The sequence below is a fragment of the Ictalurus punctatus genome, chromosome 19 (assembly GCF_001660625.3).
Source record: "Ictalurus punctatus breed USDA103 chromosome 19, Coco_2.0, whole genome shotgun sequence".
In the NCBI taxonomy this organism is placed as follows: Eukaryota; Metazoa; Chordata; class Actinopteri; order Siluriformes; family Ictaluridae; genus Ictalurus; species Ictalurus punctatus.
Window position 1 is genome coordinate 7856762 of NC_030434.2, and position 15491 is coordinate 7872252.

The 15491-nt window shown below is 39.2% G+C and overlaps 1 protein-coding gene across 2 annotated transcripts; it reads right to left on the reverse strand.

Moving 5' to 3' along the window:
• Positions 1-4660: 4660 nt before the first annotated feature.
• On the reverse strand, positions 4661-15208 carry ccnc (cyclin C). Of its 2 annotated transcripts, XM_017494111.3 has the most exons (12): positions 15036-15208; positions 11530-11636; positions 10884-10968; positions 9591-9660; positions 9438-9489; positions 9269-9324; positions 8477-8512; positions 8301-8392; positions 6834-6901; positions 6343-6422; positions 5842-5960; positions 4661-5360 (listed from the first exon to the last, which is right to left on the reverse strand). In XM_017494111.3, exons 1-12 carry the CDS (start codon positions 15065-15067, stop codon positions 5306-5308), a joined length of 852 nt encoding a protein of 283 aa, XP_017349600.1. In that variant the 5' UTR covers positions 15068-15208; the 3' UTR covers positions 4661-5305. The 2 variants fall into 2 exon arrangements, with proteins under 2 accessions (XP_017349600.1, XP_017349601.1); XM_017494112.3 differs by lacking the exon at positions 11530-11636 and having other exon boundaries at positions 15036-15196.
• Between the last annotated feature and the right edge of the window lie 283 nt (positions 15209-15491).

Sequence of the window (15491 nt, forward strand, 5' to 3'; positions counted from 1 at the left end):
ACGAACCGTTTCTTACCTGCTGAGCAGCTGCACTGATAGTCAGAGCTTTACAGAAACTATCACAACACCGTAAAAAGACAATTAATCATTAAAATAATAATAATAATAATAATAATAATAATAATAATAATAATAATAATAAAGTGCTATTATAAAAGCACGTCGAGTCGTTGGTGCTTGCGAATTGATTCCACTGATTCAACAAGAACCGATTCGTTCTCTGCGGATACATCAGCGTGTTTACTAGAAAACTCCGAAGCTCTGTTTGATCCCTTCAGACTTTACATCCAGCATGCCCTTGTATCATGCTGAGGCAAAGCTGCTGAAATCATTAAAACACACACACACACACACAAATTCTTTAGACAATGATGGAAATTATTCAATCTATCTGAAATAAGGTTTCTTTGGGAACCATATCATTTATTTATCATACCGCTTGAATGTCCGAGTCTCTGAGGAGAGAGACACATTAACTTTACAATCATTTAATGTGACAGTCCACTCCAAATGTATTGGTACATTTCCTAAAAAAAATAGAAGAAGAAAAAACTGGTGACTGAGATGGCCAGTGCAAAACACTGATATTGTGTCCCAGCAACCATTTCTTTGTACATTTGGATGGATGTATTTAGGTCAGGATCCAGTCTGAACCTCCTAGCCGAGAGGTATCCTGGTACTTAACAGAATTCATGGTGCCATTAATCCTCACAAGAACCCTGGACCATTTTACGGTAAAACAGCCCCCAAAGTATCAAATATCCAACGTCATATATTATGTGTCATTGTCCATCCATCCATCCATCTTCTATACCGCTTATCCTTTTCAGGGTCACGGGGAACCTGGAGCCTATCCCAGGGAGCATGGGGCACAAGGCGGGGTACACCCTGGACAGCGTGCCAATCCATCACAGGGCACAATCACATACACACTCACACACCCATTCATACACTACGGACACTTTTGACACGCCAATCAGCCTACCATGCATGTGTTTGGACTGGGGGAGGAAACCGGAGTACCCGGAGGAAACCCCCGCAGCACGGGGAGAACATGCAAACTCCGCACACACAGGGCCACGGTGGGAATCGAATCCCCGACCCAGGAGGTGTGAGGCGAACGAATAATCTATTTTATATAGATTTTGTAGATGTGTATCTTTAAGGACTTCCTCTCAGGAAGGGCTTATTTTGTTCGATTATCAGAAACAGCTTGTTGTTATGAAGGAACAATAAACCAGACACCCCTAAAGAATAAACTAAAAAAGTGTCATTCTTGACCCTCCTCCTGACTATGCGTGGGGTGGAGGAGTCATATCCTCACATGTTCAAGACTCATTTTGTGCCGAAAGTTCCTTAAGTTTTCCAGTGGTAATGGATGACACGTGCTGCGTCCCAATTCCGTCCTAAATAGTATCCGAGATTAGAATTACCGCGTCCCAAATCGTAGTATGTTGAAATGAGTATCCCAAAGGTACCCGGATGGTCTACTATTTACGTTAGATTTTCAACGTGCGGATCCGTGGACATTTTTTTCAGCTAATATTACCCATAAATCCTTGTGCGAGGGAGGGAGGGAGGGAGGAGGGACATTGTGACAGATTGCTTTTTGACATATTTTAGAGAGGTGGAAATGAAATGTGGAAAAATAAATCAAGGGAATGGTAAATGAAATGATATAGTATTAATTATATAAGGAATAATGAATGAAGAAAAGTTGAAATGCCACGAGGAGTATTCTCTTCCAAGCAACAACGTTCTCTTCTGTTACATGACCGGTTGGTATGTCCGAGTACTTGCGTACTCTTTTGCTACACGCTCAAAAGTATGTACTTTTTCTTCACAAAAAGAGTACATACTTTTAGTGCATAGCATAAGTAGTCGAATTGGGATTCAGCAAAAGGGATTTTACATGTGCGCAACCTCATATTTATACCTCAGGGAAACAGGAAATGGTCAAAGCTGCCTAGTGACCGAGAGCAACACACACACAAACACAACGATGTCCACTTGTTTGGATTTATTTTTTAAATATACTATAGTAGGTGCCAGTTTTTTTTCATTCTAAAATTGACTGGCTAGTGCAGTTTAGTGCATCTTGACCTTAACACAAATTTTCTTCCAAGTAGTATATTCATGGATTGATGGTATAATGCATAATGTAATGTGTAGCCTACATCACCTTCTGTTGTATAAATGTTCTATAAATTTTTTAAAAGTCAGTCAGTAAAAGAAAATTTGACTTCTAGTCTGGCTTGGTAGAGCACATTGCAACTGCAATAAATCTGATGTCTTACAAGGCTTTATTAATCCAGATCCACTGTTCTCTGCTGACATTTTATTTGCCTCCGACTTTGTTATTTGGCAATTAATTGCATAAATTACGTTTAATCTGGCAGCCTTTATTCAGAAGCAGCGCTATCACAAAGCAGAGTGTGTACAAAAAGAGGAATGAGGAAATGTCCAAGACACAGTGGATCTAAAAAGTCTACACAGCCCTCTTAAAATGGCAGTTTTTTGTGAAGTAAATAATTTGACCTTTAACCTAAGATAACCTGGTTGCATAAGTGTGCACAGCCATAAACTAGTACTTTGTTGAAGCACCTTTTAATGTTATTACACCACTCTGGTGAGTCTATCAGCGTGGTATATCTTGACTTGGTGATATTTTCCCACTCTTTTTAGCGAAAACTTTCTGGATCCATCAAATGATAAGGGCATCTCCTGTGCACAGGCCGCTTCAGGTCACCCAGCAGATTTTTAGATGGATTCAGGTCTGGACTCCGTGTAGGTCGTTCACAAACGTTGACCGTCTTTTGTTGGTGAAATTCCTCTTCATCTTCAGCGTACTAGTAGATACATGAGGGTTTTCCTCTAAAATCGACCGGTATTTGTAGCTGTTCATGATTCCCTCCACCTTGATAAAAGCCCAAGTTCTGGATGAAGAAAAGCAGCCCTAAAGCACGATGCTGCCACCACCATGCTTCACAATGGGTATGGGGTTCCTTTAATGCTGTCCTTTTTTTTTTTTTTTGCACCAAACATATCTTTTTGAATTGTCTCATCAGACCATAACACATTTTGCCACATGGTTGGGGGTGATTCAGTCTAGCCGCCCTACACCATAGCTCAGACATGTGAAGAATACTAGAGATTGTTGTCACATGCAGAGAGCAATCAGTACTTGTCAGATATTCCTGCAGCTCCTTTAATGTTGCTGTAGGTCTCTTGGCAGCCTCCCAGGTAAGTTTTAGTCTTGTCCTTTTGTAAATTTTAGATGAAAGCCCTGTTCTTGGTGATGTCACTCCATTTTCTCCACTTGTTGATGATGGCTTTACTGTGTTATATCTAATGTTTTGGAAATGATTTGTAACCCTCACCTGATCGATATTCCTTGAGATCTCATACATGCTTTATATAAGCTGTTTTAAATGAGCTCTTTGACTTTAGAAATCAGATGAAACCGGGAAGATTTCAAGAAATCCTACAGAAACAGCTGATCTTTATTTGGGGTTAATCAGAATCAGAATGTTTCATTGATGACAGCTGTATTATTATTTCTTTCAAACATGATCGAATGTGATTGGTTCATTCTGAGCACAGCCACATCCCAATTATAAAAGGGTGTATACACTTATACAACCAAGTAATTGTAACTTTACTACTTTTCCCCGAAAATATTTCTGATTGTTGTTCATTTGTGTTTTATACGTTGTAATTCCACAGTGAGGGTGGAAAAGGTTCCTAGCTGATTTACCTTGGTTTATCCCCCCCATGCCCCCCATCCATCACAAAAACCTGCCATTTTAACTGAGGTGTGTAGACTTTTTATATCCACTGTACGTAATCCATGTTGGCCAAATCAGTAAATGTTTAGCATTTTATAAACTTTATGTCACCATTATGACTTATCTAATCCGTAAATTAAAGCGTGCTTCATATAGGACTACATTAAACTAATCCCAAACACTGAAATAAACAGCTTTCTAGGAAAAGTAAAATCTTTGTGTATTTTTTATATATACACACTATCTGTACTTATCAATCCAATAAAGACTATTTAAACAGACTTCAAAACTAGAAAGAAAATACTTCAATTTTGACTTCTCAGCCAGCAGCTTTATTGAATAAGGCATTCAGTCTGTAACACCCAAGACGTTAAAACAATTCAAATTAAACATTTGAATTCAAAATTTAAACCTCACAGTTCACTGACAGACTGTTCAATGTATTCACAGGTAGTAATACTAACCCAACCAAACAATTTTTCCAAAAAACACCACGTCACATAGGGGTTATATTTTAGGTACCACACAAAAAGAAAAAGAAAAAAAAAAAGTAGAAGAAGAAAGAAAAAAAAAACAAAAAACACTATAACTTTCCCACCAAAACAGCACTGAAGGACATGAACCAAGTCTTGCACTGCTTAAGATCCACACACACACACACACACACACACACACACACACACACACACACACACACACACACAAAGAATAAAACTGACTAGGAAGAAATGTGTGCATGATATGAAGCTGTTTACAAACAACAAATATGATATCTAAAAGGAATAAAAAAGTCAAACCATGATAAAGACGTGAGTTTGAAAAAAAAAAAAAAAGTTTGGTTATATGCACAAGTTTAATGAATTCACACTAAATGAGCTTAAAGATTTTATTTCCATATACATTTACAAAGCATATTTACAAGTGCAGTTTTGGGAGAAAATGGTAAACGAGCACTTCTAAAGGAAACAACCTGTACGCTCTGGTTCACAGTGCCTACGCCTAACCGCAACAAACCCAAGGAGAACTATCCAAGCAGGAGGGGAGTACACAGTACAAGGTCCGATAAGATCACCACCATACAGCCCTGTGGCCAGTCTTTTAGTAGAGCCGTTTCCCTGAGGAATGCAAACTGTGATATGGTCAACAAGAGGTGCACGCGCTCTCAAATGAAAAACATGATCAAGTTTTCTCTTTGCTTTTTCAAGATAGTCAGGATCATCAAGAGCAACACATTGAACACACTTCACAGACAGAGGTGTGTGTGTGTGTGTGTGTGTGTGTATAAAGCCAAGCTGTATGAGCCATACCAAAGAGACCCGCACTGTGCATCCATACAGTAAGTAAAGTTTAGCTGCACACAGTGGCATCGTGTCTGCTCTCACAGGTGTCTACTATTCCTTAGTCTTTAAAACAAAACACATTTTGACTTGAGCAGAGCTCCATGGTGTGCTGCTGTGCGTGTGGTCTGGGTTCTCCGGGGTCCATGTGCCTGGCTGCCTGCCCTGACAGAGGGAGCTTTAGGACTGGCTGTAAGAGCTGCTCTGATTCCCGTTAGCGCTCTGGTCGTTCTCACTGCAAAATGGCAAAAGTAGAGGAAGAAAAAGAAAAAGAACCCATTATAGCAGGTTCCAGCTGAAATAAAAATCATTTCATTTACATGAAAGAAATTTAAATGAAAAATGTATATTCTATTTTTTTTCCCCCCACTTGGGGTTCAACTGTTACATCATGTATTTTGATTCACGTTTATACATTAAAAATAAATAAATAAATAAATAAATAAATAAAAAAAACCACTCCTGGTCATATTGTTAAAAGCTGTCATTTTTCGAGCCCTCTACTCTGAGACGAACTAGCAATGACGAGCCTTGCCATACAGTCATTTAATAAAACATCAAGAGACTGTTGCTCCGTTCATGCGCGAGTGGGAAACTTATGAATTCCCAGTAGCAGAGACGTGTTTGAACAGATCTCCAACTCGTTATTCCTACTTGGAAAATTCAGCTGTCATCGTGAACACAGCATGTAGTCAGTACCGACGGTCATTTTGTACCTGTTGGGCGGTGGCTTGGGTTTGGGCAATTTGTTTAGGACGGAAGGCATTTCTTTCCGGTCATCGAAGTTCTTCCACTGATCATACAGCTTCAGTATTACACGAATAATCTCCAGGATCTGCCCCACCCCCCCCAAAAAAAACACAGTGCCAGAGCAAAGGGTGGTTTAATCAGTTTTAATCAACACCTGAATGAACTAAAATATGATTAAGATTAACGATACTCAAATGCATTCTGGTCCTTAAATAAAGACGACAAAAGGAATAGGCAAAAAAAGTTTCACAACATGCAATACATCCGTTTATTGACTTCTGTAGACTTGGAATACGTTCCTGAAGCACTCTTGCATTGTGGGAAATATTAATAAGCACTGTATTAGTACGTAAAAGTTACAGCCTCATACAATACTGGAATTAAAGTGTGCTACACGAAACTGTGACAATCATTCGGCACACATTTAAAAGGCTGGTGCTGATATTAAACGGCGAAGTTGAACATACCTTATCCATATCCACAGAGAGCTCAGCAAACCACTGCCGAGCGTCCTTCTGCTGCACTACACATGCCACGTGCAAACATGCTGGAGCAGAGAATTAAACAATATAAAACCTTGAACACGGGACAGCACTGTGTGTCTGTGTGTGTGTTAATGATGCCACGCAGACATTTAAGGTTTTGTATTTAAATGACATTTTGTACTTGAACAGACCTTATATAAAAGTTTGGGCTAATTCTGTGGGTTTAATGTTTCTGTAGGTGTGTGTTATTTAGCTTTAGAGTAGATAAGCCTTCACAGATTCCTTGTATGAGGTACCAAATTTACTCTCCCATGTGAAATGCATTTAAAAAAATAAATAAATAAAATAAATAAATAGATAAAGTCTATAAAACATTAATTGGGTTCAGTAAACTGTCGGTCACTATTCATGCTCAGGTGGTGAGAAAGAAGTGCACGTAAGTTTAACTTTCAACGCCACAAAGGAGAAATTACCCAGAGCGATCATGAAGGGAGGGTAGAGCAGGCACAGGTCTGTCCTGTACGTGTCGTTCACGATCCTCCTGTAGAGGCAAAGACAGACACGACAGAGACCGTTGATGTGAGAGTGAAGGACAGAACCGGGCAAGCAATTTGCCTCCTGAAAAGCTTGAACATCATGGACTGCTATCGCTCGTACGCCGTTTAATAAAATGATATCAAAAACATGGACTTGCACCACAATATAAAACCTAAGTAAAAATATAAAAGTAAAAAAAGGTCAAGGTTGAGGATACTGAGCGGGGGAATGTAATATCCATCCAAAATGATGAAAGTCAGAATGTTTAAATCTCTTCAAAAAAATGAGGGATGACGTAATATCTTGTTAACACGGCTAGTGATTGGAAAAAAAGAAAAGGAAAAAGGACTTAGGAATGACCGAGCGGAGCTTCCGTGATGTGTTTGGATTATATATCACGTTATATATTATAGAGGACGACCGATTGATCGGTTTTGCTGACAGTTCTAGCAAGGAGTTATCTGCAAAAATCCACACCGATAGTTTTTCCCGGTCGGGTCTGTTGCGGGAGGCTGAGAAAAGTCCGCTGTCATTATACAGTACGAGAGCGGCCTCCAGAGGCGAAATAAAACCATCACTGATAAATTTTGTTGTGCTATTTGAAGTGTTTTTAAATTCATTTTAGATCTCTCTATTTTTCTTTATTTATTATGTGGAGTGTTACTTTTTTGGTTCCGTTTGGATGTAAATAATTTTATGCACATTAATGAAATAAATATATACATATATACACACACACATAAATATAAATATTTATTTCATTTAAAAAAGTACAGTACATTTTCATGGTATAGTCAATACTGTTTATTTGTGTAATAAAGTTCAGGAATGTTTTACTTTGAGTGTTACTTTGAGGTACCGCCCGGCTTAGTTATCGATATCGGTAAAATCCACTACTGGTCGTCCTCTACGAGACTTCCTGTCCTCTCATTTATCACGGCAGTGAGCAGATCATTAACCATTTAGGGTTACGAGTTTTGATGGTGAAGCTCACCAAGATCAGATTAACTTTGCGCAACTGTTGTGTTTCCAACATAATCGGACCTTGTATCATTTTACAAACGCGACAAATACCGTCTTCGCGTTTCAGTGTGCCAACGTGTAAGTAATAAAAATAATACAAAAAGTTTTATTTAGATGAAAACACAGCTTGCTTTTTTACAGCAGTAGGTGTAACTGAAATTTATCGCAGCTTCTAATTCTACTGCGTTAATCCACCCCCACCCCCCCACCCCCATCGTTTAAAAAAAAAAAAAGTGAGGTAGAACTACTAGAACTAAAGCACTGTATTTGAAATGGTGGAATTTTTAAGTTGATGGAGTATTGCTCATGCTGAGGCACAAAGAGGGCTTTAAAATGACTAATGTGTGTATTAAGGTCGGGATTGTGAGAACAGTTCTTACCATGCTAGTGGGAGGAGCATGTCCTCCTGACCCATGTCCTGCACATACTGCAGTAAAGGTCTATAGGGGTGGTACACAATCAGACAGCAATCCTGAAACACAGCCACGGACTTCAGTTAGTGCCATCGCTAATCACTGACCGGTTCTAAACATTGTGGAAATGGAGAGACACTAACCATAAGCTCCAGTAGGTAGAACTCACATTCCAAGATCTACAGTGTAAAGGAAGAGAAAGTGTGGCTGTAAACTGCATACGCACATTTCTAATCATTTCCCTGGCCTTCTTCACTAAGCCTCATGATTACAGCCCTGACGCAATTAACACTAGTTTTACATAGCTACATTTTTATTCCTACGCCGTTCACTTTTCATGTTCGGTTCGTACCACGTTATTGACGGAACTTAATTGATGAATGAATTTTTTTGAGTGCGTTTAGTTTTGCACTGCGTGTTCTTTCTGACCCAAAGACTCAGGACATTGAGGATGAACCTGAAACAGCTCCAGTCTCACTATTAGACAATGCCTCTTATTGAGGAGCAGGTCATGTGACTCATCACACTTTGCATTTCCAGTAAGCAAAGGTCTCAGCGTGTTAGAAGTAATGAGCAGACCGAGTAACGTTCCTGCAGCGGAGGAGGATAACCTCACTGCTTATCAGAAAACAATTCACACGAGTGTGTGAGAGAAGAGCCGAACTAATTTTCCGGCCTGACACGACATCACCACAGCGATGAGATTTTCACACCAGGGCATCTGGGTGTGTGTGTGTGGGGGGGACTCATTACAAAATGAATGCTGATGCATGGTACGTGTTTAAAGAATGATCCATCAGCGAATGCACACACACACACAAACAAGTGCACACGCACACACGGTCAAAGTAGCAAGGTCGTACCAGACGATCCGGTCTAAAGCCATTTTCAAAAAGGCAGCTATGAATCTGTTACACGAGAGCAGTGCTACTTACATGGTTCATTCGGTATGGGAACTCCTTAGGAAAGGCGTACGAGAATCGAGTTTTCACTGCAGAGATAAACAAAGACATTTGTCCGTTTTTCAAATGCATAAAACGAGCCCCGAAGAATACGCCAAAGAGATCATGTTACTGCGAGAACATTCCTCATTTCTTCACTTACACACAGACGTGGCTGCAGAAATAAGGCGAGTGTTTGAAACGACACCGAATTCCTGCAGTAAACAAAAGAAAAAAAAGGGGGGGGAGGGGGTTGAAGTCGTGCAAAACTTTGAAATAAATCCTGAATAAATAATTATGATTTTTTTTTGGTTACCTCAACTTTAGATGCTAGAAACACACAAGTAGGAGCCATCAACACTGGATCTATGCTCTTCAAAGAGTACCTGCAAAATAATAATACAAATAGTAAGACAATAATAAATGACAATAAAAACAATAACGGCAATAACAACAACAACATTAGTAATTAAAGCTGCACATTCACAGATGTGCTACAATTGTTGCATAAGCAATCACAGGATAGCAGTGCCATAACTATAGGCAAAGGGATTGAAGTATGATTTGTAGTTTCACACATTTACCAGCCTGTTATGGGCTTTTAATACTAGAGTTCCTTTGACAACTTTAGCAAAAATGTAGCAAAAATGTGGCACTTAGATCAAAGCATTTTTGGCATGTGATTGTAACTTTTGACCAGTAAGTGGCGCCATCATCAAATTTGTTGCACTGACTCAGGGCATGGTCCTGAGCATGTCTACCAGGTTTCGTGTCGGTACACAAAGTCATTGCTGAGATACAGCCTCACTTCCTGTTTGCCTGCTTTGCTGTCAGATTCGTTGGCCCATTACAGGCAAACCTTTTGGAATAATCAAAACTCTTTTAATATCTTTTGTGAGGCTTACTCATGAAGATGACGAATGCCAAATTTGGTAATGATTGGACAAAATTTGTAGTAGAAGCAACAGCGAAAAGAAAAAACCAAATCCAGGATGCCGGAAAATCTAATTGGGTGTAATCTAATTGATGTCATAGGCTGACACTTGTCTCGACCCAGGGGATCCAGGGATGGCTGGCTTTTAAATTTTGGACACACGGGTCAAACTGCACAGTACTTCCAAATTAGGCTATAATTTTACCAGACGGTGGCACTAAAGCATTGGCAGCACTTGTCCAAAATTTGGTCAGAATGTTCCTTAGACCCTCCGCAATCAGTGTCCCAAATTTCACAACTTTTTACCAGACGGTTCTATGAGCTGCCATAGACAACCTAGCCAGAAGAAGAAGAAGAAGAAGAAGAAGAAGAAGAAGAAGAAGAAGAAGAAGACGACAAAGAACCACCGCCAGTGTTTGCCCCCCTAATAATAAGAATCTTGATGACTGAATTCAAACCCATTTCCACCTAAATTCTGGTATCATATCCTTTTTTAAAGACATTATAAATATTTTAATGAAACCCAACCATTGATACTAAACAGATGGCAGGATAAAAAAAAAAACTTTATTTCAATGCAACAAAACTTGCTCAACTGCTGAAATTGTATTTTTTCAGTATGAAGTTATCCAACGCTCTCAGCTACAGTACATACTCACAGAAACAGACACTCACCTTGCATAAAAGCGTTTGAAGTAAACGGTTGCCGTGGCGATAACCTGCTGTCGGAGTTTAAGGTGTTCTCCCAAAGCCTGGATCACTGAAACAGCACCACATCACTGTTACGACCTGCTCAAACTCCATACCGATATATTCTTACTGCATTTTCATAAAAAAACAGAGAGCCTCAACTGAATCCTCAGAGGGATTATGAAAACGCATCCTTCATTTGAAGACCACCTCAAATGTAATCTAGGAGCTGTGTGAAAAATAAAGGTCTACCGGCATCGGATTCGTTCATCACGGGAACGTCTGTAAAAGGTTTTTCAAACTTATCCTCAGTGATAAAACGCTCGCATCCGGACATGAATAAAATTCCCATGGGAGGAGTGAGGTTCTGGCGGGGTGTATTTTCTACGAACCTGAATATTTGTGTCATTAGCTATTTCAGTACCTGGCAGTGATCACATCCCGTCAGACCGTGTCTATGGTTCATACACCCTAGTAATGTCAGTTTGATCTTTTTAGCCATCTAAATAGAATATTTCCTTCTTTCTTCTCCGTTTTGAAAACGCTACCATTATAAAGAAAAATTCCTAACCCAGCCACATGCACACCAACGTCCACATAAGACATGAAAAGTAACATAGTTGTTCTGTACCATTCGCGAAAAAAATCTGCAGCTTCCAGTACTCCTCCTCTGTGAGGAACTTCAGGTCTTTCTGACGCTCTTTCAGTAGGTCCTGCTTATCCAGCACCCACTGCAGGCTAGGAGCAAACAAGAAGGCACTAATTATACCGGTGTAGACATAAATCGTGCAGAAATAGGTGCCATTAAACTCTATTAAAAAATCTGATTCTCTCACAAGTAACCTCATTAAACCCGGAACCAGCCACTGCATTTCAAACAAATATCCAGTGCAGCAATGCACACAGATGACCGTTGGATTACTTTCCATATATTGAAGTTTACGTTTGAATATTAGCTGCTTTTCCATCCAATAAGCTTCATTTCTTACTGAGAGAAGCGTTCGTATCTTTTAGAGTTCTTTTAAAAACATAGAGGTCTGAAAGACTCTGTCATTATTTATTTATGGTCTAAAGACTAAAACCTCAACGTTTGCCTTCATTTAAACAAACGTAATAAATCTGTCTAATCTAACCATGTCTAAACCGAGTGTAAAGCACAGGCAGGAAAACTTCTTTATTAATTTGCTTACAGTGACCATTATCATCAATGTTAATATATTTGATTATCCAGTTATGAGCTGGAAATCTCTTTTCACTGGATTCATGAAGTGAATGGGTTCAAATAAAAAAAATAAAATAAAACTGCCTATAAACAATCAACTTGGACACATGCTCTGTCAGTTAAAGGTTCAGGAATAACCGAAAACTTTTGTGCACCATTAAACAATCTTAAGGAAATAAATTTGTACTATGTTAAAGGTGCATTAGCTAAGATTCATCCTTTTTTTAAGCGAGTTAGACATTTGAATTTTTGTTTGAACTTCTCGAGCCCACCCCTTACCCATGCCCATGTTCACAAAGCTCCGCCCACAGGATCTACGGTGGCCCTTAGAGTAGAGGGTCAACAATGCTGCGTTTGTGGTACCATGTAGGTAATCATTTCCAAGTTGTAATCACATTATTTCAAAATTGAGACGTTTGACGTGTGAAGGTGGGGGCGGGGGGGACTAAGCAAAAACATGGATGTCTCAACAAAAGTGTGTCAAAGCACGTAAAGCTCAAATAACTGCACTTTTACAGTTACAGGTCTGAGTGGCTACTGGTTCTGTTCTACTGCAGTGAACTTCAAACATTCAGGCAACATTTTGGACTGAAATCGCACCACAGCAACAGCAGCAGACAACAGCGAATAGCTTAGCAACAAGCTAGCCCACTAACATTAGTTATTCGAGTGATAGCTCTAATATTGATGAATACCTTCTTAAAACAGTGATTAGTTTGGTCAGTATTATAGATTTAACCAAGTACTGTGTCTGTATATTAACTGATCTAAAGCCAATACGGCTATAACCTCATGTAAGTGGAGAAGGGGAACTTTACACTGTGTTCACATTGTGAGAGGCCATGTTGATTTCAACTCGTCAACTACCCCAAGTTGACAAGTTGAAAGTCCCAGTTGAGGTGGTATTTTCTGTTGTTTTTTTTATCAGTTGTAAGTGGGGCATTACAAGCTTCAAATTCACTTCACTCCTAATTAAACAAAACGAGCCTATGTTGTGTGTTCAGCATACTTATAAAAAAAAAAAAAAAGTAATAATTTTTTTTTTTTTTTTTACAAATTTGCAGTTGTGCCTGGCATACAGTCCCAGTCCCCCTTCAAGTTTTTTAACAGCAAGGCCAACTCTATTTATTTTTCACTTTACACTGAAGACACACGGGTTTGAGAGCTAAAGCTGAACAAGACAGGATAGATCAGAACTTCAGCATTCATTTCCTGACATTTACATCTAGATGTGTTAAAAAACTTAAAACACGGCACCTTTTGTTTGAACCCGCTCAATTTTTTGTTAGGTGATCAAAAATATTGGAACATGTGATTGACAGGTGTTTCGTGCTGCCCAGGTGTGCAGTGTTAAACTGATTGTTTAAACAATGAATTGCACTGAATATCTACTCTCGGTTTGAACCAGAGTTTGCCTGTGAAGACTGCACTTGTTGTTAAAAAGGATAAACCAACGTAAAGACCAGAGAGCTGTCTATGGGAGAAAAGCAAGCCATTCTGAAGCTGAGAAAAGAGGGAGAATCTATCAGAGCCGTTGCACAAGCATTTGGCATAGCCAATACGAGGAAATTGGACTGTCCTGAAAAAGAAAGAATGGTGGGCTAACAACGACACGGAAAGGGTCAGCCAAGGAAACCAACAGCTGTTGACAGAAACATTGTGAGAGCTGTGAAGAAAAACCCCAAAACAACAGGAACCAAGATTAACCTCTACCAAAGTGATGGAAAGGCCAAAATGTGGAGAAAGAAAGGATCTGCTCATGATCCGAAACATACAAGCTCTTCTGTGATACATGAAGGAGGTAGTGTCATGTCTTGGGCTTGCGCGTCTGCTTCTGGAACATTCTCACTCATCTTTATTGACGATGTAACTCATGAGGGTAGCAGCAGAATAAATTCAGAAGTCTACAGGAACAAGCTGTCTTCCAATTTACAGAGAAATGCATTCAATATTATTGGATGAACTTCATCATGCAGCAAGACAATGATCTAAAACTCACTGACAACTCAACAAAGGACTTTATAAGAGGGAAAAAGTGGAAGGTTTTAGACTGGCCAAGTCAATCACCAGAATTTAAGCTAAATGAGCAGCATTTCCCCTCCTGAAGAGGAGACTGAATGGAGACCCCCCAAAACAAACAAACAAACAAAAATACAACCGAAAGAGGCTACAGTAAAAGCCTGGAAAATCATAAAATAAAAAAACCAATAGTTTGTTGTGTCGCACTTGATGTAGTTATTGCAAGCGAGGGACATGCAACCAAATATTAAGTGTTATTTACTTTAATATACTTTGTCTATGTGTTCCTATACTTTTGCTCACCTAAAAACTGGGTGGACTGATACAAAAGGTTATGTTTTATGTTGTTTAACACATCTAGATGTTTAAATAAAAGCTGAAATCCTATCCTCTCGTCTCATTCCCATCTTTTGATCTCAAACCCAAATATCTTTGGTGTACAGCACAAACCAATCAACTGGCCTTGCTGTTCCAATAGTTTCGGAGGGGACTGTATTTTGAAAACTGCGCAGTCTATAGCTGCATGTATCATTATAGAAGATTCCTATTCAATGAAAATGGTAAACCTGGAGTTAAGGTGAATCATAAATGTATTTGATTGGTTCATAAAAACAACTCAGTCTCTATATGCAGCTTTCGCTACCTGCGTTACCAAACTGTTTCTCGAACATTAGCGAGCTTTCCAGCTTTGCAGTTCTGACATATTTCTAAACAGACTGATGTGGAATGCCGCTCACACAACCCATGTTAGAGTTACACCCGAAACATTATTCCTCTACAAACAGCGACATATAACACACAGCTCACTGGTTAGCCTTAGCCACAACATGCTAGGCCACGAAACCAAAGAATTTCTCAAACTGGAAATAACGATACGATACGATACAAATACTTACTAATGTGAACTCTGCCAGAAGTTCCCTGCCATTACTGTTGAACTGAGGTAGAGAATTTGACTTTCAATTATTTAAAAAAAATAATACTAATTTTAATGGACGCTTGGAGTTTACTGCAAATAGCGGAGCACCCAATAAAACACTCCGACTATTCTCCGTCCGACCGGAATACTGTCCGGATGAGGCACAACAGGAGCCCTAGATATGGTTCCGCAAAGATTTGGACGGTGAAACTGGTTGGAAGATAATGATGTACAATTAAAAACAAACAAACATACAAACAAGAGGAGAATAGGGTACAGGCCTTGTTTACATTTTTTTATTTTTTTGGCTGTAATCATTTTGATCTGAAGGTGATTAAAAACAGCAAAACTTGAATGGGAGGTTGATTAGATTACAGTAAAGATATAATGGATAATATTAGCGTAGAATAGCTAATAGAAGGATACTGCTACT

Coding starts and splice junctions, on each gene's coding strand:
- ccnc (XM_017494111.3), bottom strand. CDS start 15,067: ATGGCAGGGAACTTCTGGCAGAGTTCACATTA. Junction 9,490..9,590: donor TTCTAGCATCTAAAGTTGAG/GTAACCAAAAAA, acceptor TGTTTACTGCAG/GAATTCGGTGTCGTTTCAAA. Junction 9,325..9,437: donor TTCTGCAGCCACGTCTGTGT/GTAAGTGAAGAA, acceptor TTATCTCTGCAG/TGAAAACTCGATTCTCGTAC.